Below are 26,906 nucleotides of genomic sequence, written 5' to 3'. Positions count from 1 at the left end.
TAGTTGTTTGTTGTCTTTTTCTTGGGTTTTTAAACCCCCTTTTTCTAAAAAAAGAAAAGAAAAGTGAGAACATACAATTTCCAACAAAGAGAGTGTAATTGAACAAAAGAGGAGTGGAAAAATCAATTCCCTAATTAAAAACATAAAAAAATCCCAGGAATCGAAAGAATAACGTCACCGTGTTATCATACAAACATCATCGGCTGAGGTCCAGCGAGGAGAGTTTTGCATAAGATGATGGAGACTAGCAATTTAAGGAGGATATATATAAGACATATTTTTATTATTCTCCATCTGAATCCTAAATTTTTGGGTCGTTGAATATAATATTTCTGGGTGACTTGGTCAATGAATATGGGCGCTAGCTCAAGGCTTGTAAGTTAGTGTTCAATTTCTTGCCAGTGTGAGTATATATATATATGTTCATACATCTTCTAGATTGCGTTGACAATTATAATAACACTCGTATGTTGACTGTATACGTAAAGAAAAGCTAAATCAGCATTGCTCTTCCTAATTAAACAGACTTAAAGTGTACTTACAAGGATTGGCGGACCCAAGAACTTTTTAGCGGGGGTGCAATTTTGAAAGGCTAAAAATTCTTTGTAGATTAAACATTTAAGACTTTTTATCTAAATTGACCTTAGGTCCCTTCATGCATTCATATCATACATGAAATATTGTTTTATGTAAAAATATTGACTAAGTATGAAAAATGGTTTTTCGGAATAATCATATTCTCAAGATAATTTTTGGCGGCTTTTATTCCTTACACATCAAATAAGAAAACATGATTTTATGGGATTTTAGTATGAAGTATATATTGATTTAATGAGTCATCATTTTTAGCCTAAATCGTATTTTGCACTAAAACTGATTTTTCATATTTTGATTTGGTGGGAATTTGATTTTCTAGTATTTTTCTTTGAATCCAAATGGGGGTAACTTCCTTATTTGCATTGTAAACTTAAGTAAATGAAGTAATATAAAAATAAATGAAAGTAAAAGGACAAAGACATTTACACTTGGAGTGCACCATTACCAGCTGAGCAAATGGGCAATTTGAAGCACCTACAATGATTTTTCCAGCGAGAGGAGGTGCACCTCCTTGTGCCTTAATATGTCCGTCACTATTTACCAGTTACAAGTGTGTTCAATTATAATCTTCTTGTTTACAAAAATTATATAAGTCTCTAACAAAAGAGAATGTCAGTGTGAACTTTGAAGCATATATAAGATGGCCAAATCCTAGTTCCGTACGACTACCCCCATCTTTTGTCTGCTAAAGCGGCTCAAAGGAGCTAACCACACAAACAAAAGTCTCCGCCTGAGCCATCATAGTTAGGGATAGAGAGCTTAGCACCGCGTTTGATTCGGCTTATGTTCTTTTCATTCTAGTGGCGAGAAAAGTGAACACGTACGTCCATATTGCTTGTATCGCGTTATTTATTAAGATAAGATGTACGCCGACTTAATTGGCACCATTGGAGCACTATATAAATATCGCAATCCCGAGCCACATTTCTTCAAACCATCATTAATTCTCAATATTGTTATAGGATGATGAGGATCCAAGTTATTGAGAGAGATTGCATTAAGCCTTCTTCACCAACCCCACCCCATCTCCGTAAACATGAACTTTCTTTCCTTGACCAAATCTCCACCCCAATTTTCATGCCTATGATCCTTTTCTACACCAACAATAATGGTCGTCGTGGTGACGATGCCAAAATATATTCTGATCGGGTTAAGCAATCCCTGTCGGAGACCTTGACACAATATTATCCGCTAGCCGGACGTGTTATCGACAATGCCTACGTCGATTGCAACGACCAAGGTATCCATTATGTCCAAACCCAAGTGAACTGCTCGCTATCTGACGTGATATCCCAACCCGACCCAAACCAACTCAACAAATTACTCCCGTATGAGCTAGACAATGTCGGTGACTTGGTTCTTGCTGTCCAAGTCAACATATTTGACTGTGGTGGCATGGCGATTGGAATTTGCATTTCTCACAAAATTGCCGATGCCTTGTCACTCATCATGTTCCTAAACAGCTGGGCCTCAATAGCTCGTGGAGATTGTGATAACAAAAACAGTACAATTAGCCCCCCACATTTTGATACGGCCACCTTCTTCCCACCCAGAAGCATGTCTGGGTTCGAACCAAGCACTGGGATCACCAGAGAAAACATTGTGACCAAAAGGTTTGTTTTTAGTGCTTCTATGGTTGCTTCTCTTAGGTCAAAGTACACAGAAAATAATTCCAATGAGAGATACCCGACCCGCATTGAGGCCCTGTCATCTTTTATATGGGCCCGGTTTATAGCTTCCACCCAAGGAGAGCCCAACCCGAAAACAATTTACAAAGTGCTTCACGCCGTCAACTTACGGACCAAGATGGACCCACCACTTCCCGAGTATTATTTTGGAAACGTGAGCCGGTTTGCGATTGCGACGCTGTCGTTTGACGGGAGGGAGAACACGTGTTATGGGCTGGTTGGTCAAATGAGAGATGCCTTGAAGAAGATCGACAGTGATTACATGAGTAAGATGAGAGATGGCGACACACACTTGAACTTTTTGAAGCAGCGAGTAGCAGAGTTTAAGAAAGGTGAAGTGGTGTCGTTTAGCTTTACTAGCTTGTGCAGATTCCCGCTTTATGAAACGGACTTCGGGTGGGGAAAACCCGTGTGGGTCGGGTCCGCTAGCCTCACGTTTAAGAATTTGGTTGTCTTCATGGATACCGAGTCCGGTGGTGGGATTGAAGCATGGGTTAATTTGAAGGAGGAAGACATGGCCAAGTTCCAAGAGGATGAGCAATTGCTGGCATGTACTTACAAGTAGTGGTGGTGGCGATGAAGAATGTGGTCACGGCGTGGTGAAACCAGTGGTACGATAAGCAATAGGCAATATAGACAATGGCTATGTCAAGAAATTACAAAAACAAGGTGATGAGCACTTGCTAAGCTAAGGAAATAAATTTCCCTGTGTGTAACTATATGTTTGTGTTACAAAATTTCCCTATCGATCTAACTAATATGTTTGTGTTATGTGTAACAAAATTATAATTTCAAGTTTTAATCTTTTAGATTTTCTCAATTAAGGCCTACACTTTGAATATTAGTATATACGAAGTTTAAAACATTGGGTTGCACCTTCATGTTCACTTTAGTTGTGATTCACAAATTCTACGAATGTATATTATAATAGGAATCATTTATGATGAAGATTCATTCATCACAATTGAGATGGACATAGAGGTGCCCCTGGTGTCCACTCGAGCACATCGTTCCAAAGTCTCCTCCTAATATTACACGAGTTTCCAAAACAAACTCCACATGAATGAGAAAAGCTAATGAAACATAAACACAACATGTCCCCCGCTCTCTCCCCTCTTGTGGTTAATTGGGTGGCAAAGTATTTGTTGTTGACAAGGGATGAAAGAAAATGCTTAATTAACAAATTGAAATCATTATAAATCTCGTACTATTCTATTTTCTTTGTAGGCGACGCCACGTATACATTTACTTTTTCAGTCCAATTTAAGAGAAAAATATTATGTTATTAGGGTACGTGCAATTATTATCTCATGTTTTAATCTTTCAAGCTATTAGAAAATTAAACAAATACTTACTTTATCTACCAAAAGAAAAAAAAAAAAACAAAGATATCATTTGTTTGTGGTGTGTTTTCAATTAGCAGAGAAAATTAGAAAGACGGTTGAAGTTGAATTGATCTCCAAGGAGATTTAGGCCCCGTTTGAGATTGCTTTTTTTGGCCAAAAACCCGCTTCATTTTAAAGTTAAGCTGTTTAAGGTGTTTGGTAAAAATAAAATATCATGATTATTTTACAAGCAGTGGCCTTTTGATAGCAGCTTTTAAAAGCAGGCTATGGGTTGCTTTTCAAAGCTGCTTTCAAAAGAAGCAGAGATGAACCTTTAATGAATTTTTTTAATTCCCAAAATACCATCATTCATTTTTAAAATGACACCACCTCCACTTCCACATCCAACTCCACCACTTGTACCACCACATTCACTACCTCCACAACCACCGCCACCACCACCACCTCATCCTCCACCGCCACCACCATAACCACCACCTCCACCTCCACCTCCACCACCTCAACCACCACCTCCACCTCCACCACCACCACCTCCACAACTACCATCCCCGCCACCACCACTACCACAACCACCAACTCCACCTTCATCACCACCATCACCTCCACTCCATCACCACCACTACCACCACATGATTAGTGCATAACACTTTCAACATCATGTCTATTTTAGTCATTATTCACAGTTACAACAATTTTATATTAAAATTTACCAAACAGTTTTGACACTGCTTTTTGTACTAACAACACTTTTAAAAATATTGTTTACCAAACATAGAGCTGCTTTACTTTACAGCTAATTATTTTCAAAGCATAGCAGAAGCAACTTTTTTTAAAAATGACAACAATCCCAAACTAGGCCTTAACCATCTTTTCCAACCCCTCATCATCTCCGCCACTATACCAATTTTCCTTCCTTGACCAATTAGCTCCCCCAGTCTACAACCCTCTGCTCCTCTTCTATGAACACAACCCAAAATTACCGAAATATCTAGCCACCTTAAGAACTCTTTAGCTGAGGTCTTAACCCTTTCTTGAACACGAAAACTTTGTAGATTGTAGTGACGAGGGCATTCCCTTTCTTGAGGCACAAGTCAAGTGTAAACTTTCTGATTTCCTCAACAATCCAATTCGTGATGAGCTCAACAAGTTCCTCCCATTTGAACTTGATGAGTTTGCCCTAGGTGTCCAACTCAACATATTTCAATGTGGAGGGTTTCCAATTGGCTTTTTTTTATCTTTGAAAAAAATTAATATATATTTTTCAATTTTATTTATTTTTTTTCGTTCTAATTTAGCACTAATTATTAAAACAAATATTAAAAAAGGAAGAGGCGTGCAATTTTATGTGTGTTTTTTTCTTCTTCTAAATTTAGCACTAATTATTAAAACAAATATTTTAAAAGAGGAAGAGGCGTGGGGTTTTGTGTTTTTTATTATTTTATTTAAATGTTAATTGTGTTACCATATTACCTTTCATTATATGAATTTATTGTCTCTTATCACCTTATTTAATCAAGGGCATTTTTAGGGTTATTGAATGTTTCACTTTTAAGGCCTTAAGTCTTTATTGCCTCTTTGAATGCACTTCTGCACATGTAAGAGACTTTTTTTAATTTATTATTCACTTGCTACTTACAAAGTTCTTTTTAATATTTTTTTTTGCAATCTTTTTTAGATGTCCGTATTTTATCGCTCGACTTACAAAGTTTTTATTTTTATTTTTGCACTTGTACTTTGCTAGATTCCCGCCTCAACAATTTATACGCACGATTAAAAGAACCAGAGCTTTCATCTCCCTCCTCTTCCATAATAAGCTACTTCTTATGGTTTTCCAGGAATGGTAGCAACCATGATAAGCTACTTCTTATGGTTTCCCAGGAAGGCCGTCTGTTCATGTTCGACCTCAATACAGAAACTAAAGAGTATGTTCGGGTTCGCAGCATGGGCGACGACCAAGACTCTGTCTTCCACGAGTATGTTGCGATTTGGGGCAGGAACCCGGATTGTTTGCAAGTTGTTGTGTGTGTGGGTAGCGTAGTTCCCTTAAACAGAAGCAACTAGTGGTAGAGAATTGCAAAGATAAAATTAGTGTGATGATATAAAATGTACCAATAATTATGATGGGATTATCTGGATAGGACAGAGTAATAGAATGAAAGGGAAAAGAAAATACTATGCTGACTTTTCTTTTTTCTTTTGTAAATGAGTGTTTGTAAATGAATTGTTTTTCCTCATGAAACGTGCTAAATTTTATCCATTTAACAAGAACACGAGGGAACTCAAAGGAAAACCAAATAATGATACTATAAGAGCATCTCCAAGGGAAGAGACAAAAAAATAGGCAAACCTCATTTGATCCTTGGAGATGTTCTAAGATGCACCAATAATTAGGATGGAATTCTGTTGAAATTGTATTTGATCATGTATTTTTGTTACTAGCTTCTAGCTATTCTTTAGGACAATAGCTATTCTTTAAATTTCCTAATTAAAATTTGGTCTGTGGAATCCGAGCAAGCTCGTCAAACAAGAAAAGGGCTAGAGTTATAAGGAGACCAATCTTTTTGGAAAGAAATCCAAACGCTGAGAGGTAGATCTCTAACATTTGTAGATCTGGGGCGGAAGAGTCGGTGGGGGGAGTAAATGCTGCTCAACCATCGGGCTCAAGAGGAGTAATGGGGAGTGTTTGTTATCTGAAGTTGTTTCTATGGGGATTGTTTTTAGTCATTTGGTATCAACGCTGGGTCTATTTTTCCCATCAAGACAACAAACACATCCTCTTTTCCTGGAGCCCACCCTTAAACCAAGCTGCTCTTACAAACTTGCTTCCCCAAAATCAAACAGTAACCAGCCCACAAACAAACTCCACAAAGAAATCTTCCTCTTCTGTTTCATGTTTTGAAGGCTTGTGGTCCAAGATGGTTGAAGGTCATACGGATGATTTGGTAATAAGGTTGGAGGAATCGCTGGGAATATCGAATCTAGAGAGTGGGCCAAAACTGGCAGGAGCAATTATCGCAGGAAAAATCCCAAACAGAGGAGCCATTAAAACCATTCTTCAGAATGTGTGGGCTATGTTCAGAGAAACAAAAATTTCTTACATTAAGGATAATCTTTTCACTGTGATGGTCCAAGATGAAAGCATGGCTGAGCATAGTATAAATGAAGGTCCATGGTCTGTTATGGGGTTCTGCTTCAATGTTCAATGTTGGCCAAACAACATGGCCATTGAGGAACTCCCCCTCCACAAGGTGGCTTACTGGATCCAAGCCCACAGGATCCCTTTGAATTTACTCACTGCAGGGAACACTCTAGAGATTGGTGAAAAGCTGAGAGAGGTAAAAGAAGTTGAAGCTCCTTGGGAGAAAGGTTCGAGGGGCTTTCTTCGCATAAGAATAATGATTGATTCCAACAATCCCCTTCCTCAAGGATTCTAGCTGCCTTGTACGAAAGGACAAGATACATGAGTGGAATTCAAATTCGAGCAGCTGTCGGATTTCTATTTCAACTGTGGTAAGCTTAGTCATCTCCAGTGGAATTGCAGATTCAGTGTAAGCCAACCGGGAAACTCCGAACATACAGCCTATGGTGATTGGATGAAAACCAGAGCAATTCGTGATAGTAGGGCTCCAGTCAACCTACATGTTCCGAGAGGAGTTTGAAGGAGAGTGGGTCAAATAGGGGTGGTTAGCCCAGGTGTATTGGTGGCATGTGTAGCCCAATTCGGAGAAGAAAGTAGTAGTATGTCCCATATCACACGAGCACCAGCTCCCACAAATCAAGAAGTCTCGAAAAATGTGCTGACACAACAGGAGGAGCCTCATCTCTGCCAAACCACTGGCACAACGGATCCTTCCTTAGCCAGTTCAAGTCACCAAAGCTGTGTGTCAGAAACAAAAGGTAAAGAAGTTGCTTACCCCTCAAACTTAAATACTGAATTGCAAATTTTCAACTGGAACTCTGAGGGTGTCAGATCAGAAATTATTGCTGGACGAGAACGGGTTATTTTAGTGAAGGAGAACTGTCCAAGCCATTGGCCTTGGCCCACAGGGAGAGTGAGACCCATTCCTTTTGAGGAGCCTCTAAAATGGGCAAAGACTTAGATTGCTTTTGGAAAGCATTGTGTCATAGATTGGGCCGTAACTGGACCATTAAAGAGGAGGCATAATGAGGAGAATATGGGCCTCTCAAATAAGACATCCATTAAGCCAGTTTTTAATAGTCCTTTTGACATTATTCTTGCCTTTGCGTATCATACCCTTCATAAAGACGTTGATGAGGCTTTTGTAAGGATGGGTCTTAAAAGAGATGTTGATCCAGGTTGGCAGAAGAGTAAAAATGAGATTAAAATGGCTAAGCCTCAAAGTGTGAGGCAAGAGACAAAAATAATCAAAGAAGGAAACCACAAATTGTGTAGGAATTTCACAAGTCCAAGAAAGCCAAAGTGTGTGGTGAAATCACGGAGGCTCTCTCACGAGGATTATCTAAGGAGGGCTTAACTGACATACATGTTGGTGTGGCTGATGAAATTGGAGAAGGAAGGTCTTTACAAAGGGACAATACAAATATTGAATCGAGAAATGGCGGTGGCGACTGGCCAGGAACAGCCGTAAGATCGCCATGAGTTATTTGTCTTGGAATTGTCAGGGGCTTGGGTCGGACCTAACAATTCGATCTCTAAGGGAGATCATAAAAAGAACTAGACCCACTGTTGTGTTTCTCATGGAAACAAAATCGAAACACAATAGACTGAAGAAGATTAGTCAAGATATGGGATTTCCTGATAGCTTTTGTGTGGAACCGCATGGACAAGTTGGAAGTTTAGGGCTTTGGTGGGACAACAATGAGGAGGTTCAAATCCTGGAATTCTCAAAATATTTAATTGACACTGAGGTAAAGGAGAAAGGTGGGGAAAGAAGTTGGCGCATTTCCTGGATCTACGACACTCCCTATACAGAAGATTGATTGATTTCTGGAGATGGATTGGTAATTGTCTTCATCCTAGAGTGATCCAGTGGATGTGCATTGGGGATTTTAATGAGATTATTTGGGAATTTGTGAAAAAAGGGGGAAGGGCTTTCAATCACAAAAGCAAAAGATATCTCCAGGAATACATGAACCAGATGCAGCGAAGGGACATGGGTTTTCAAGGGCAGGCGTATACTTGGAAAGGACGCAGGGCAGAATGAGTGTTGATATGTTGGTCATATTCTTAATAACTAAAATGAGTTATTAAAAATAGCAACTTTAACTCTTGCAAGTGCACAAACCGTTTATAGTATAGCTTATGTAAATACGAGGTTGATCCCACAAAGAATGGTAACTTGGTTCCAAGTTAAATTACTTAGAATGCAGCAAAACAAAAAAAAACAAGGAAACAAACTAACAAATGGAAAGGTCTAGGACAGAATCCTAGCACCACTCACGCACTCGAGATGAGGGGGCTTTGTTGTTGAAATAAAAACAAGAAAGTGAAATGAAAGTGTTGGAAAGTAAACATCGGCAGCAATCAACAAGTTGTGAAACAATGATTGAGAGGTGTTAGAGCCTTGGAATCCACTGCTAGTCTTCCTATCCAAGTTATGAATGCATACAAATTAACTCAAGCTTCATCAACAATAGATTATCGCATACAAGCCTATGGTATCTAGGTCAGGATGCATGATTCTCCTAAGATATGTGATTGTGCATGGTATCTACACAACACGTGATCTATGCAACCTAAGCATGGTGTCTACTTAGAATAAAGCATACAAGAGTCATTAAGCTCCTTGAGAATATGATAATCACACAAGTCCTAGAACATGGTATTTGTCCTAATCAACCTATGGTTATTAACCCCTTGAATGATTCTTAGGCCATTCATGTGTTGCTTGTGAAAAGAGAGTAGAATTGTTTAATCTAAACCCCTTCCCAACATGTGTTAGATGTATAAAATCCTAGTTAGCTACTCCAAGAAAACATACATCAATCACATAATAAACTGAAGGTTAACAACTTGATAATGAAAACAAGGAATTCAATTAACTATGAAATCATCCATAACTTTGAATATTCATGACTAGGGCTTCATCCTAAGCCCTAACTAAATGGATTAGTTATACATAACTATGAATACAGAAAATAAGAAATATATAGATAGAATAAAGAGAAGAGAAGAACTAGCTAGTGGCAGCAAGGTAGTTCCCAGGACAGCTCCAAGCTCTCCCTCCTTTACAACTAGCTCTCTTCTCTCTTTGTGGTGAATGATGGAATCTGAATGTGTGTATGAGTAATGGATGAAATGAATGTATGTGTGTCCTTGAATGAGTGTGCAGCTCTCTATTTATAGAGTGCCAAATTCGTCCTCCCTTTTGGCTGGTGAAACACACCTCTCTTAGCTGCAGGCCAATAAATGCTTTTGGTGGACTATTCTTGGTCTCTTCATGGCAAACTTGACTTTTGTTCATTTTTCTGAGTTCCCAAGCTAATATTTCTCCCATTTGTGGCTGCTCTTATGTGTAGCACATGGCTCCAAGGATGTAGCCACATTAAATGTGATGGCAACCAACTATGACTTTTCTGTGAACTTGGTTGGGTCTTTGACGTGTTGAGGGCTCCAGATTTATCTAATGGGGCTGAAATGTGGATAAGTTATAATAGACACCTATTGGAACAACTTCTATCAAGGATGTCTCTTTATCCGACCTGTGTAGGTTGCTGAAATAAGGCTTGCAAGATGACATACGAAACTGGACTGACAAGGAGTGTGGCCCAAATTGGGTTTGTCTTTAAGCTCATATTGCTTTTATCCCAATCAGCCCTTAACATGCATGGATTGCATCAAATGTGATCTCTTGCTGTCTTGACCTACAAAACACACAAAAAGAGGTAAGTGACTCAAAATAAAGAGAAACTAAGCAAAGTCACTAAGTGACTCGAAGATTGTCTTAATAGAGGGCTGATTAATTCAAGTTGGTAGGAGGTTTGGCCATGCTCTGTTGCTATTCATCTCCCAGATCTAGGCTCTAATCATTATCCAATTCTGATTCTAATTGAAGGAAGACAGGATAAGGTGACTCGTTTTTTCAAATTTGAAGCTTACTGGGTTGCTGACCCAGAATGTGGAGAGGTGGTTCATAGGATCTGGAATATGAATAATTGGAGGGGTATGGTGACATGCTGGAAACAAAAGCAAAGAAGGTGCATACATGAGTTAAGAAAGTGGCGTAGAGGAAAATATCCAAATGCTAGGATGAAAGCTAAAAAGTTAACAACTAAGACAAGGTGATTGGGAAGGAAATGAAAGAAGAATTGATTAGATAAAAGTTGAACTAAATGAGACATAGGGGCAAGAGGAGAGCTTTTGGAAACATAGATCGAGGATCCAATGATTGAAGGCGGGAGATTCCAATATTGCTTTCTTCCACCATAGTACTCTTCAACGAAGGAGGAGAACAAAAGTTTGCAGGATTAAAGGTGTAAATGGGGTATGGGGGAAATGTAGTGTGTGAATGCCGAATTAGAACAACACTTGCAACTCAAATAAGTACATGCGCACACACTGAGAGCAAAATCAAGAATTCCAAACCCCATAAGCTCATTATCAAATCAGCTCTCCATAGTAATACCATACAATACCAAGGATCAAAAGAACTTTACAAGGGTTCTAATGAGGGTTAGGGTAGTGGTTGAATGAAAGAGGGGATATGGATATATAACAACATCTTGAGCACAACTAAAGCATAGGTAAGAGCATGAGAGATTATTGAACTTTGTAACAAGCAAGGAACACATACATGAGCATATTTTCAACATAATTTCAGCACCTTCATATCTATTTATTTGGCCTAATTTTGTGGCTCTTTACCCTAGATCACCATGATCTTCTCCTTATAACACCCTAGGGCTATGACTACATTAGTCATACTTTATTACCTCTTTTGATTAGTTACTAGTACCCCAAAAACTTATTTCTTTTCAACACTTGGGTTATGGCACTAATGATTCACTTTTGCTCCAAAAACCTTGCATTCTTTATAACTCTCTTTTGAAGATAGCTTTAATTGCTCATAGAATAAGTAAGGATAAGAAAACAGAGGTTCATTATGGTAGGAATGGTTTACACAAAGAAAGGCTTAACTTAGACTCAAATGGGTTGACTAGGGATGAATACATGTAGAGGGATGGTTAGAAAGGCTCAAATGGTTCAAACATGGCCTATATCACTTCTTAAGCATTGTATGACAACATAATGTCTTAAGAGATATTCAAATAAGTTCTAGAGTACGAAACCAAGATCATGAGATAAGTAGAATTGCATAATGTCTCCAAGTAGCAAGAAATTGGACTAACTCGGCAAAGTGCTCAATAAGTGCAAGGATGGCATGCAAGACAGAGTTAACTCAGAATCACACAAAGACCTTAAACAAAGATTATTGATTTATGCAAAACCATATTAGAATTAAATCCAAGTCTTATCATAGGTGTTTGAAAGGAAGACAAAGCAACTCACAAAATGCTGCGTTTTTAGACGTTAGACACACTCAAAATTTTTAAAATTTGACAATTTGAAACAACGTAACTAAATTCTTTCCCCCAAACTTAAATGAAACATTGTCCTCAATGTTTAGAGTGTAAAAACAAGCAATGCCTCATAAATGAAAGGAAAGAAGATAAGGGAAAGACATAACCAAAGGTTAGAGTTCAGAAAAACTCCCCTTTGAAGCGATTAAGATGCAAGCAGCGCTAAGTTATGTCTTCATCCGGACGTCCACACTTTGGTGAGCTTCAAGAGAGTGGTGGAGGCTCCTTGAGTGCTTGAGACTCAATATTGGCATCAAAGTAAGGTTTCAATTGATGTTCGTTCACCTTGAAGGTGCTGCCATCCTTAATGTTTTGGATCTCCACTACGCCATGATCAAACACATTAGTAATAACAAAAGGCTCAATCCACTGAGAACGAAGCTTACTTGGGAAGAGCTTAAGGCGTGAATCGAATAAGAGAACCTTCTGCCCTTTCTCAAACATCTTCCTAAGAATTTTCTTGTCATGATATTGCTTTGTTTTCTCCTTGTAAAGCTTAGAGTTCTCATACGCTTCATGTCGCAACTCCTCTAGCTCATTGAGTTAGAGTTCTGAAGCCCCTGATTGCCCTATAAGCCATGTGCTCAAGCTCTACTGGTAAGTGACAAGGTTTACCGAAAACAAGTCTATACTGAGACATACCTATAGGGGTCTTATAAGTAGTCCTATTAGCGCACAATGCATCATCCAAACGCATGGACCAGTCGTTCCTTGTGGTGTTCACTGTCTTCTCAAGTATGTGCTTAATCTCCCTATTGCTTATCTCAACCTGCCTACTAGTTTGAGGATGATAGGGTGTTGACACCTTATGTGTGATTCCATATTTCTTCAAGAGTGCTGCAAAAGCTTGGTTAATAAAGTGGGAGCCACCATCACTAATGATTGCTCTAGGTGTGCCAAACCTTGTAAAAATATTTCATTTGAGAAAACTGATCGCAACCTTAGCATCATTAGTTCTAATGGCAATGGCTTCCACCCATTTGGGAACATAATCTACAAAAACTAATATATATTCAAATCCATAAGAGGTAGGAAAAGAGCTCATGAAATCAATTCCCCAAACATCAAATATATCAATGATTAAGATATTAGTGAGAGGCATATGATTTCTAGCATGTAAATTTCCCATCCGTTGGCATCTATCACATGAAACACAAAAAGCATAAGCATCCTTAAAAAGGGTAGGCCAAAAGAAACTTGATTGTAGCACTTTGTTGGCAGTCTTCTTTGCTCCAAAATGGCCTTCGCATGCATGGGAGTGGCAAAACTCTAGAATGCTCTTAAAATCACCTTCAGGCACACACTTTCGAATTACTTGCTTTGGAAAATTCTTGAATAGATATGGATCATGCCAAAATTAGTATCTTGATTGCTTCATAAGCTTGTCACGTTGGAATGTAGATAACCCTGTAGGGAGTTCATTAGTGCATAAATAGTTAACAATATCCGCAAACCAAGGCAATGGATTGGGAGAATTCAAAGCACATATAGAGAAGAGTTGCTCATCAGGGAAGCTTTCACGCAATGGAAATGAATTAATCCTCCTCTTCATTAGATACATGCACTAATCTACTCAAGTGATCAACCACCACATTCTCATTTCCTTTCTTATCTTTTATCTCCAAGTCAAACTCTTGCAACAAGAAAATCCATCTAATGAGGCGTGGCTTGGTATCCTTCTTAGCTAACAAGTGTTTCAATGCTGCATGATCAGTGTAAACAATAACCTTGTTAGTAATCAAATATGATCTGAACTTCTCTAAAGCAAATATGACAGCTAACAACTCCTTTTCTGTGGTGGAATAGTTGAGTTGGGCATCGTTGAGGGTTCTACTAGCATAGTAGATAGCATGTGTCTTCTTATCAACTCGCTGCCCCAAAACAAATCTAACGGCATAATTTGAGGCGTCACACATCAGTTCAAAAGGCAAGCTCCAATCCGGTGGCATAATGATTGGTGCAGTTGTGAGCATCTTTTCCAAAGCATTGAAAGCATTCTCATAGTCTTGATCAAACACAAAATCCATATCTTTGGCAAGGAGATTGCACAAAGACCTTGCAATCTTAGAAAAATCCTTAATGAAACGCCTATAGAAACCTGTATGGCCAAGGAAAGAACGTACTTCTTTGACAGAAGTAGGTGAGGGCATAGAGGCAATCAAATCAATCTTAGCTTTATCTACCTTAATTCCTTTACTAGAGTTGACATGACCAAGAACTATGCCTTGGTTAACCATAAAATGACATTTTTCCCAATTAAGCACAAGGTTACTTTGTTCACATCTAGCCAACACCTTCGATAAGTTATGCAAGCATTGATCAAAAGAATCATTGAAGATAGAGAAGTCATTCATGAATACCTCAATGAACATTTCTACCATGTTGGAGAAAATGCTCATCATGCACCTGAAAAGTGGCTGGGGCGTTGCAGAGACTAAAAGGCATCCTCTTATAAGCAAAAGTGTCAAAGGGACATGTGAAGGTCATCTTCTATTGATCCTCTAGGGCTATGGCGATTTGATTGTAGCCTGAATATCCATCAAGGAAGTAACAGTGGCTATGGCCAGCCAATCTCTTAAGCATCTGATCAATGAATGGAAGAGGAAAGTGATCCTTGCTTGTTGTTGTGTTGAGCTTCCTATAATCAACGCATACTCTCCAGCCCGTGGTCATCCATGTAGGCACAAGCTTGTTTACTTCATTCTTCACCACTGTGATACCTGACTTCTTGGGAACAACTTGCACTGGGCTCACCCATTTACTATCAGAAATAAGGTAAATAATACCAACATCTAAAAGCTTCATTACCTCTTTCCTTACCACCTCCTTCATGTTTGTTTTGAGACATCTTTGGGCATCCCTTTTAGGCATTGCGTTGTCCTCTAATATTATCCTGTGTATGCACAGTGTTGGGTTTATGCCTTTGATATCTGCAATGCTCCACCAAATTGTGGTTATGTGCTCTTTTAGAACTCTCAAAAGCTTCTTATCATCATTTGGTTTAAGGTGTGAGGCAATGATGACAAGTAGAGTCTCATTTTCACCTAAATAAGCATATTTAAGTTATTTTGGCAATTGCTTTAATTCCAACTCTGGTGCCTGCACAATAGAAAGTAAAACCTTATTAGTAGGTGGGGGTAATGATTCAAATTGGTTTGCATACCTCTTTTCAACTCCTATGTAGCTATCCATGTTGCAAACAAGCTCAAGAAGTAAATGAGAGATCACAGCCTCTAAGTTGTCCACTTCTTCTTTCCTTATGCTTTATGTGATGCATGCTTCAATGGGCTCCAAATAACTTATTGGCAGTGCTTCTTTTACCATAGTATCAATTGCATCAAGCTGGAAAACTTCATGCTCATCACTTGGAAACTTGGAGGCTTCAAACACTTTGAATGCTATTGTCTCATCAAACACGTTCATAGTCAATGTTCCCTTTTTCACATCAATAATAGCACCGGCAGTTGCCATGAATGGCCGACCTTGAATAAGTGCTAACTGATTGTCATGAATTGGTGCTTCTTCCATTTCCAACACCAAGAAATCTATTGGCAAAATTACCTCTTCCACTTTCACCAAAACATCTTCTAGAATGCCCTTAAGGTACCTAATAGTTATATCTGCCAATTGAATGCTCATAGATGTGGCTTGCAACTCACCAAGGTTAAGTTTCTCATAAACATGATATGGCATAAGGTTTATAGATGCACCAAGATCAAGCAAAGCTTTTTGAAACTTAAAATCACCAACTATGCAAGGTATAGAAAACGAACCTGGATCCTTTAGCTTTGGAGGTAGCTTTCTTTGTAACACTGCACTTACCTCTTCACTCAATGCAACATGTTCATGCTCTTTGAATCTCCTCTTGTTAGTGCATAGATCCTTCAAATTTTTTGTATACTTTGGAATCTGAGCAATGGCATTGAGCAATGGGATGTTGATTTGCACCTTCTTGAATGTTTCCATTATCTCATCCAAGTCTTGATCTTTTTTTGACTTTGACAACATGCTGGGAAATGGTGCAATAGGCCTAAAAGCATTAGATGAAATGGGAACTTGATTAGCATTAGATGATACCTTAGGGCTTGTGCTCTTTCCAAAAGGATTGAGGGACTGTTTGTTGGAAGCTGTGGGCTGCCCTTGTGGTGGCTGAATGATATGCACGTTTTCTCCCTTTTTTTTTGCTCTATATTGGCATCTCCAACTTTATTATCAACTTTTTTACCACTTCTCAAGATCGGCACTGCTTTAGCATGCTCTTGATGCCTTGGATTCACCTCTGTTTGGCTCGGAAAAGTTCTGAATGCTCTATTGGTTTGCATTTGTTGCCCCATGAACTTCTTGAACATGTCTTGCAATTCTCCCATTTGATCACCCCTTTGCTCTTGCACTTGTTGGGGAGCTTGCTGGAATTGCCTTTGTGTTGTTTGGAATCCTAGGGGAGGTCCTTGAGATTGTTGCACATTTGGATTATGGTTCCACTTGAAATTAAGATGATTTCTCCACCTCGGATTGTATGTGTTTGAATAAGGATCATTATGAGGATTCCTTGCTTGAAGGACATTTGCTTGTTCCAGCATGTGCTCCGCAAAAGATTGGTCTTGAACTTCCACTTTGTTTCCTAGAGGGCTAGTCACTGCCTGTTGAAGCAAAGAACATATAACATCAAGTTTTACAGCAATCTCATTATTAGTGCTTACCTCAGAGACCGCAGCTTTCTTAGGAGCTCCTCTTTCTCTATTGTAACTCCATTGTTGAGAGTTAGCACTCAAAGATTCAAAGAGAGTAAAAGCCTCATCCGTTGTTTTGTTCACCAGTCCTCCTCCACTTGTTGCATCTATCATCATCCTTTCGGAATCAAGCAAACCTTCATAGAAAGATTGCATTTGCATCCAACTCTCTATATTGTGGTGTGGGCAGGAATTTACCATCTCCTTGTACCTCTCCCAACATTCATGAAAATCTTCTCCTTCTCTTTGTGTGAAACCAAGAATTTCCTTTCTAATCTTGTTTGTCTTTTGAGTTGGAAAGAATTTTTGCAAAAACTTATTAGAAAGCTCATCCCAAGTATGAATTGAAGCATTAGGCAAAAAGTATAACCAAGACTTAGCTTTATCTTTTAAACTGAATGGGAATAGCCTCATCTTAATCTGCTCATCATCAAGGCCTTGAATTTTGATTATAGCACATATTTCAAAGAATTGCTTAATATTCATGTAAGGATCCTCAGTGGTATTACCATAATAATTTGGAAGAAGATGAATCATACCACTTCTAAGCTCAAACCTGTCAATTGTGAGTTGAGGAAAGACGATGCACGAAGGTTGATCAGTGACTTTGGGAATGGAAAACTCACGTAGGGATTTTTTAGATTGGACAGCAAGCGCACCACCTCCTTCAACATTATCTTTGTTGTTTGGAATCTCTGCCATCGTGCTTGAACCTTCAGATTCGTAACTCTTAGATTCAGCGCTTGAAGAACTATAATTCCTCCTCAACCCAGCACGTAGAAAAGCAGTTTTTGGTGAAAGTGGCTCAGGTGAACTTTGCTCTTGGTCAGATTCGGACATACATGCACACACAAAGAAACTAAATTTAATGTCTTCAGTTGAGATAACAACTAAAAATAAAAACTGAATACTAAACGAAAAACAAATGAAAAAAAAAAACGAATAAAGTTAACAAAAACAAAAACACTCAAAGTAATCTAACTATAGACCATTGTTACCGGTTCCCCAGCAACAGCGCCAAAAACTTGTTGGTCCTATTCTTAAAGCCTAAAATGAGTTATTAAAATAGCAACTTTAATTCTCGCAAGTGCATGAACCGTTTATAGTATAGCTTATGTAAATATGAGGTCGATCTCATAGAGAATGGTAACTTTGTTCCAAGTTAAATTACTTAGAATGCAGCAAAACAGAAAAACAAGGAAACAAACAAACTAACAAATGGCAAGGTCTAGGATAGAATCCTAGCACCACACACGCACTTGAAATAGGGGGTTTTGTTGTTGAAATGAAAACAAGAAAGTGAAATGAAAGTCCTGGAAAGTAAATATCGGCAGCAATCAACAAGTTGTGAAACAATGATTGAGAGGTGTTAGAGTCTTGGAATCCACCGTTAGTCTTCCTATCCAAGCTATGAATGCATACAAATTGACTCAAGTTTAATCAACAATAGATTATCGCATACAAGCCTATGGTATCTAGGTCAGGATGCATGATTCTCCTAAGGTATGTGATTGTTGATGTGATTAATTGCAAGTCGACAATATCGCTCAAATTAGTGTAGTAGTAAATAGAGTATCGTTCCAACAGGGATAAAGTTAATCTATTAAATATTAGGGTAATTTATTTATAATTATATTTGAATTAAACAATAAGAGAATTATGGTGATTAAAATCTAATTAAGCAAGTAAAATAACTTGAGATTAAGTAAATAATGTAAAAGATGAAAACAAAGATGATAAAGCACTAAGGCACCAATTTCACCTAGCTAATCCCACCCAAATCCTTCTAACTTGTTAATCCTAATTACCTAACATGTTGATAATCATTTTCCTTTATCTCACAAATACTCTCTATATTAGTTTTATTCCTTACCATCAACCCACTCTATTCCTAGTTATGGATTCAGATAGCTAAGAACCCATTAAGATTTGTGGAAAATAATGACGTTTACACAAACCATAACCTAATCTTCCGAGTCGGCTATGTAATTTATGGTACTTGTTACTAGAAGCTTTTTATTAGGAATCTCCTTCTGGTCAGAACCCAATTCTTCCAATCATGCAATTAGTGGCCAATTAATTAAAAGCATTAAGAACGGTAACAAGCACTCAACATGTATAGATAAATAAAATTAACAATATCAAAGAATTTGAGTATTCATAGCTAGGCTACATCGTAGCCCTAGTAAAAGAAATTAGTTCATGAAGGACTTATTGAGAATCTTGATGGTTGATGAAGACATGGAAGGCACCAAATTCTCCAAGTAGAACGCCAAGGTTGCACAAGCTCTTCGTATTCTCCTTTGAGTGTTTCAGCTATGATTATGAATATGTAGGAATTTGATAGTAGATGATGGAGGATGGAGGATAATGGATCAATGTCCGAAACTCCCTATTTATAATACTCGTACAAATTCTACCTATCTAAGGTATAATTACAATTATTATAAAAGTAGGATTCCTTCTAATATAGGGTCTTCTTTATTTCTCCTTATTTGACTTGATAAGACTTGAGCCATCTTGAACTAGGAAATTTGACAACATTCCTTGCAACAAAAGGAATGACTTGGCTTCATTTTAATTAATCTCAAATCTTCATCTTCTTGCCCTTTTTAGCACACTCTCCTATTTCACAATTCCTTCACAAATCTCACAAAAACAATTAAAACAACCAATTTAATCCAAGGAAATTAACAAATAAATAAGTAAAGGAGGCATAATATATATATAAAATATAGGCTTATCAAATACCCCCAAACCTATCTTTTGCTAGTCCTCAAGCAAAACTAAAAATAAAAAATAAAAAATAAATTAAAACAAACAAAATAAACTAAACCACTTTCGCAGGTAATCTCAATGGCACTTAGCATGTGCCACAAGCCTTTAAACCTCTAGGTGTCCCTAGTAGGAGGAGTTGTGTCTCCTGAGGGTTTACTAGTCACGACACCCACAAACGCTCCTTGCAAAACAAATTCGTTAAAGCAATACTTCCAACAAACTAATAATAACCAATGGATGCCAATCATAATTCAAAAACTAAAGTTATGCCACTACAAATACAATGCACCATAGTGTAAAGTGTAAATCCAATACTCCAAGCACTTGAATCTTAAAGATAACCACACTTGGCATGTGTACAAATTCGCCTTGACTCTAGGCCTCACTGGATAACTCTCAATTTTCTCACAGAACCTAGGGTTGCACTCTTACCCCGCATATGTGAATGAAGTTAGGTGAAGAAATTAAAATATAAGACACATATGCATCAAAAATGAATAAAAGGCAATTTCTAAAAATAGATCTCATGGAAAGGAAATCAAATACTAAGAACCATAGATGAAGTACATACCTCCACTTCCGAGTAAGAAGTCCCCAAAGATCTGTTAGGTCTTTACTATGGTTGTAATGTAGGGCTAGGTTATGGGTTATGAAAGAAAGGATAGTAAATACTAGAACTTGAAACATACCAAGGCATTTATCGTGTTATAAGGCTTGGCTCTTCAAATTTACTTCACAAAGGCGTCTAGGATTTTTGATATGCTTCACTTTTTTCTTTCTTTTTCCTTTTTTTCTTTTTGAATATGTATCTTCTTCTTTTTTCTTCTTTTTTCTTTTTCTTTTTCTTGAACTTTAAGCACATATTTCCTCGGTACACGCCACCTCTTTTGTTGATGAGCTTAACCTTCATCCTTGTCTTCATGTGCTATGGCATATCCCAAGTTATAGGGTATGGCTAAAAATAGGGTAAAAAAGAGTAAGGAAATATTGTGGGTGATGAAAGAAAATGTTAAGTGTTTGGCTTCGAAGGGTTGATGGCACACACAATGGGTAGGACATGAGGCTTTATTTAGTGGTTAGAACATGCATAGCCTAACATCATCTCTCAAGGTCCATCTAACTCAAAAGTAAAAGCATAAGATGATTCATACAAAATAGAGATTAGTTCTTAGTATTCAATTCAAAAGCCTAATTGAGAATAATCTAAATAAGAAAGAATGAAAATAGTGAATAAGAATAATTCCAAATACTCTCTCAATAAATCAGAATTCGTCTCAAGTATCTCACAATGATAGTCTCCACTATTTTTCCACAATGATCCAAGTATAACTACCTTGTCCATCAAAATACTTGAAGCATGGCTATGTGAAGTTCTCTAATTATGATGCATAAACTTTCATGGCAACACTCTAGTTAAAGAAATATGATCAAACATCACATATACATCACTATTAGTAAGAGAAAGTAAAAGCTTTAACAAATTTTTATTTTTTCAAAAGTTAAAGGAATTTTGTGATTTTGCAAACAAATATGCATGGATTTATAAGTCCTAATTGCTTAAGAATAAAGAAATTTCATCAAAAGGAAGAGGGCACACTTGGAATAGCTCCTAGAAATCTCTAATCGCAAATGGAATGGATTTTAAATGATTTGGAATGAAATAAAAAAAATTCTGGAAAATTGACCTTTAGCGACGAAAAATCTGATGAACACCATTGCTGAAATGCCTTAGCGACGAAAAATTTGATGAACTGTCGTCGCTAAAGCCCTTTTGTAACAAAAAATCTTCAATTTTCTGGGCAAACATCAGCTTGGCTTTTTTTGGGTTTTAGGCCACCTTTTTAGCTTCAAATCTTCCTAAAACGACATGTAAACTACTTGAGACCCCCAAACCTGTTTCAAATAATCATAATAACCATTCTAAACATGTTGGTGGCTTCAAATTTACTTGAAAAACATCAAAAAAGAAAAGAGGCAAAAATTTTGATTTTGACCAAAATAAGAACATAATAACCTCTTTTGCTATTTTATGGGTTTTAAAGTCATCTAATGACCAAAACAACTTCTGTAACACATCTGCAACATGTTGCAATCATCTTGGGGCTAGAACCAATCGAGAAATGTTCTTTGAAACATAAAATCCTTTCTTTGGAACATAAAATCTGTTGCTGACCCAGAATGTGGAGAGGTTGTTCATAGGAGGTGGAATATGAATAATTGGAGGGGGTATAGTGACATGCTAGAGTCAAAAGCAAAGAAGGTGTAGATATGAGTTAAGAAAGTGGAGCAAAGGAAAATATCCAAATGCCAGGATGAAAGTTGAAAAGTTAACAGCTAAGCTCGAGTTGTTACAAGGTGATTGGGAAGGAAATGAAAGAAGAATTGATCATATAAAAGTTGAACTAAATGAGACATGGGGGTAAGAGGAGAGCTTTTGGAAACAGAGATTGAGGATCCAATAGTTGAAGGCGGGGGATTCCAATGCTTCTTTCTTCCACCATAGTACTCTCCAACGAATGAGGAGAAACAGAGTTAGGAGGATTAAAGGTGTGAATGGGGTCTGCGGGGAAAATGATAGTTAGGTCCGAAAGGCATTTCAAGACTATTTTAAAGACCTCTTCTCTGCTAGGGGAAGAAGAGATTGTGGGGATGTTCTTACTTGTATATCGCTAGTGATTACTGAGCAGATGAATGATAGCCTATGAAATCTAGTGTCAGTTGAGGAGATAAAGGAGGCTTCTTTCCAGTTGGGAGCAAGCAAAGTGTCGTGTCCAGAGGGATTCTTCGGAATCTTTTACCATAATTATTGGGAAACAATCGAAGGGGATTTATGTAAGATGGTTAAAGGTTTTTTCCATGGAGAGGCTTTTGTTCAATGTTTAAATATGACAGAGATTGCCTTAATTCTTAAGGTCCCAAACCTAGAAGTTGTAACTCAGTTTCGACCTATAGCCTTATGTAACTTCACATATAAGATCATCTAAAAAATTCTTGCTAATTATTTGAAGCCAATTCTAGCAGAGATTATATCCCCTCAGCAGAGTGCCTTCATCCCAAGAAGACAAATACAAGACAATATTCTGTTAGCTCATGAAGGTTTTCATGCTTTGAAACTCCGGAAGAAGACAAAAGTTTATGAGATGGGGCTCAAGCTAGATATGAATTAGGCCTATGACAGAATTGAGTGGGATTTTGTGAAAGAAGTGTTGCTAAAATTGGGGTTTGATCGAACTTGGGTGCGCTTGGTTATGGGGTGTCTCACCTCAGTCCGGTTCACAGTGCTCTTAAATGGTAAATCTTGGAATTCTTTCAAGCCTTCCAGGGGTCTTAGACAAGGAGACCCTATTTCTCCGTATATTTTCATTCTAGTCAGTGATGTTCTATCATCTATGCTTAACAAAGCTGTAGAGAGGGGTATTGTGCAAGGAATCAAATTCAGTGGAGACGGTCCTACCTTATCCCATTTATTATTTGCAGATGATTCTTTCTATCCTGTTCTTAAAGGTTACTGAGCAAAATTGCATGGTCGTAGAAAGTATTTTGACATCTTATTGCCATGCCTCGGGTCAAGTGGTAAATTTTGAAAAATCAAGTATTTATTTTAGTCCTAATACTCGTCAGCAGCTCAGGGAGAATGTAGGGCACATATTGCATGTCAACATTACCGATAACCTAGGGAAGTACTTGGGATTACCAACGATGTGGGGCAAAATCAAAGCGCGAGGCGCTAAACTTTGTGAAAGAAAGAATGATGAGTATAGAGGGTTGGAAATAGAAGCTTCTCACTCAGGCTGGTCGTGAAATCCTTATCAAAGCAGTGGCCCAAGAAATTCCCACTTATCCCATGTCTGTGTTCCTTTTCCCAGAAGGTCTTTGCAAATAGTTGGATGAGATTCTTGCTAAATTCTAGTGGGGGGAAATGAAGAAAAAGACAAAATCCACTGGATTAGCTGGTCCAAAATGGAGGGTGGTATGGGTTTCCGTAACATTCATGATTTCAACTTGGGCTTTACTTGCTAAACAAAGCTGGAGATTGCTTACAGATCCAAATTCCTTTTGGGCTTTTGTTTGTGCCTAATAAATCTCGGTCGTGAACTGACCGAAAGGACTTCCTCTCGGCCCTCGCACCAACCCATAGACTGAAATGTGGCGGTTCGTTAGGCATTTGCCTTCCTGAAAACAAAAGAAAAGCTGCGAAGGCGGAATCCTCTCGGCCGAGGCCGAAGGGCGTAAGAGACACGGCTGAAGATATCAAGGTTAAATCGCCATGTGGCAACAAGGTCCCACACTTCATTTAAAGAAGTAACGCCTCTGACTGTTGCAGCAAACCCACTAGCTGCGAAAATACATTTAATGCACGAGGGAAGAAGGGAAGTGACTGCTGTTGCGTAGATACAGCTGCACCAAAATGGATTCAGTTGCATCCTCAACTTGTGATACTCGCAAGTGCACGAACCGTTGGTAGTTTAGAGTATGTAAGTGCGAGGTCGATTCCACAGGGATTGGTGATTGAATGATCCAATTTAGTTTCCATAATGAAAAGTAAAGTGGAACTAAGAAAAACTTAAGGATAATTTCAGCACAAAGATCTCATTATAACAATTGAAAACTAGAAAGAGAAACTAAGAGAATTTGAGGGAGAGAAGGGAAGGGAGCTCTAGAGAAGTGTTTGAGAGCTCCCCCCCATGGGGTGTGTTTACAAGCTTAGAGAACATCCCTATTTATAGGCCTAAGGGAAGTGAAAATCTGAATTCAATATGGCTAATGCATACAACACTTGTATTATAAAATCTTGAATTGGTTGATGCACTTGTATTAGAAAATTTGAATTGGTTGCTGCACTTCACCAATAAATCCCACCAGCAGCCCTAGCTCATCTTCATGTCACCATGACCAAGCTTCCAACCAGCTACAATAGCTCATGCCTAGCTCACCATGACCAAGCTTCCAACCAGCTCATCCTCATGTCAGCATGACCAGCAACTTCAAGGGCTTACGAATTGGGCTAGGCTGAATCAAATGAAGACTTTAAGATGTCCATTGTGAAGTTCAGAATGTGTATGATCCAACCACACAAGTATGGCCCAATCCAATCTCGGAGAAGGAAGTTAAGGCCAAAACAAAATGCTAACTCGTTTTGCTCGCTGACAAAAATCCATCCTGAGCATGGTTCTGTGTTTGCTAGGTGACAGACTCCATATGTATCCAATGGGGCTGAAATTTGGATATGTTATAGTATACACCCATTGGAACAACTTTCATGAAGAATGCTGCCTCATCCGAGTTGTGTAGGTTGCTGAAACAAAGCTTGCAATATGACCTACGGAACTGGACTGGCAGGGGGCTGTAGCGAAAATGAGTTTGTCTTTAAGCACTTCTTCCCTTTATCCAAATCAGGCTTTAACATGCATGGATTGCATCATTTCCTATCCAAAGCCATCATTGTTACCTAAAGCTGAAAGATAAACACAAAAAGGATTCAAAGCACAAGTTTAACTCAAAAACATAACCAAATCATAAGCTAGAAGGGTACAAAATGATATACAATTATGAACCGATCAACTGCAGTCAGGGTTTGGTGAAGGAAATCAGGGTGGTTAGGCGCAAACATTCTTACGAAAATTCTTACAGCTTGAGAGATTAGGTCACCAGCTATCAGAGCATTAAATGCGTCTCCACGGCTAGGGGTGCAGAACCCACGATCAGGGCGGCGGCCGAGATTTACTTGGATTTATGGGGTCACACCACCATGCTTCACGATCCCAAATGTCGATTGGACTACCCACTTGCTCTGATCAGGCTCCACCATGCGGATTTTCAGCCTCGATTACTCCTCCAGAGCTCTTCCTATAAATACCAAGCTCGAGTTACATTCAAAGGGTTCAAACACCAAACCAAAAGCCTCCCACGGAGCAAATTATATTTTCATGTAATGCACTTTCAAGACCTTTACTTGCTTTCCTAGGAGTAGTGAAAGATTGTAAGGAAAATCCATTCATCAATATATCATACGACCCTCGATTTTTCGAGGCGCTGGAGCACCATCTCTGTTACTCTCCCATCTACCCCATATATCATACGATCGTCGCTCTCTGAGCAACGCGCCAGAGCACCGCCCAAAACCCATCACCAACGCCACCGCCAAACGACCTTGTAGCTCAGGCCGTGAACCTGATGGCCGAGATCAGTTCCTCTCTCAGCCACAATCGTTTGATTAGAAGTCGAACTCAAACAGGCGCACCACTTAACCATTTTATCCAAACACATCACCCCCTTGACGCACGGTAGACCATGTTGGCACGCCCGCACACAACTGCACCGCATCCAAAAGAAGGACGTCACGTGTTGACGCATATCCCCTTGGCCCAGAGCACCAGGCCGTGAGATTTGCCCAACCAACAGCTTTGATAATGAAGAGCAGATATTTCCTTTCTTGCAACTTTCTTCAAGCTAGAAAAGGAGCTCGAGCATCTTGGGCGTGGTTTAGTATGTTAGAGGTCAGAGAAGTGATTGTTAGGGTATGGACTGATAAATGGTTTCCTGTGTTGTCTGATGGTTTGCTTCACCCTATTAATTATGAACTTGTGGATGAAAATACCTTTGTGTTTGAAATTATCAATCCCAGTACAAAAAGTTGGGACTTATCGAATTTCAATGGTATTATCTCAGATCAAGATGCTCGAATGATAAAAGCCATGCAATCTGATTAGTTGGTTTGGCCTTTCAATGTTTTTGGTTGCTACTTTGTTAAATCTGTGTATAACTTGATTCACCCTTGCCATCATCCCACTCAAAGAAATCTGTGTGCTTCGGGGTTTCATTTTGTTTCTAAGAATGCGTGGAAGTTAATTTGATGCTCCTGTTTGTGCCTGATAAATCACGGCCATAAGCTGGCCGAAGGAGCCCCTTCTCTCGGCCCTGGTACTTGTTCGTAAAAACTGAAACGCAGCGTTTTGCCAGGGTACTTCGCCTTCCTAAAGACAAAAGAAGAAATGCTAAGGCATGATCATCTCGGCCTCAAGCGCAGGCCGAGGCCGAGGCCGAACGAAATCGCGGCCCAGGCATTAAAGGCAAATCATCACGTGACAGCAGGGTCCCAGGCTTCATTTAATGAAGTAGTGCCTATTTAATGTAGCAAACCCATTGGCCACAAAGAAGCATTTAATGCATGAGGGAAGGTGAGAAGTGACTGAAGTCAGGATTTG

General features: G+C 38.7%; 1 protein-coding gene, 1 non-coding gene and 1 pseudogene across 2 annotated transcripts; 2 read left to right on the top strand and 1 right to left on the bottom strand.

Annotated features, from left to right (window-relative positions):
- The first annotated feature begins 1,514 nt into the window (after nucleotides 1-1,514).
- LOC110772676 (stemmadenine O-acetyltransferase pseudogene) lies at nucleotides 1,515-3,105 on the top strand (annotated as a pseudogene).
- A 13,523-nt stretch (nucleotides 3,106-16,628) lies between these two features.
- On the bottom strand, nucleotides 16,629-17,763 carry LOC110772667 (uncharacterized). The gene is made up of 2 exons (XM_088248260.1): nucleotides 16,894-17,763; nucleotides 16,629-16,814 (listed from the first exon to the last, which is right to left on the bottom strand). The coding sequence occupies exons 1-2, from the start codon at nucleotides 17,761-17,763 to the stop codon at nucleotides 16,629-16,631; spliced, it is 1,056 nt and encodes a 351-aa protein (XP_088104386.1).
- On the top strand, nucleotides 17,096-17,202 carry LOC148297783 (small nucleolar RNA R71). Its single transcript, XR_015833268.1, has one exon. It is a non-coding gene; the product is annotated as a small nucleolar RNA R71 (small nucleolar RNA).
- Nucleotides 17,764-26,906: the final 9,143 nt, after the last annotated feature.

The sequence above is a fragment of the Prunus avium genome, chromosome 1, assembly GCF_965620075.1.
Source record: "Prunus avium chromosome 1, drPruAviu1.hap1.1, whole genome shotgun sequence".
Classification (NCBI taxonomy): Eukaryota; Viridiplantae; Streptophyta; class Magnoliopsida; order Rosales; family Rosaceae; genus Prunus; species Prunus avium.
This window is presented reverse-complemented; position numbering and strand designations above follow the sequence as displayed.

Bases quoted from the DNA above. Each gene is read 5' to 3' on its own strand.
- LOC110772667 (XM_088248260.1), bottom strand. From the start codon at position 17,763: ATGTCCGAATCTGACCAAGAGCAAAGTTCACCTGAGCCACTTTCACCA. The intron at 16,815-16,893 runs GTAAGCACTAAT...CTAGCCCTCTAG, and splicing joins AGAAAGCTGCGGTCTCTGAG to GAAACAAAGTGGAAGTTCAA.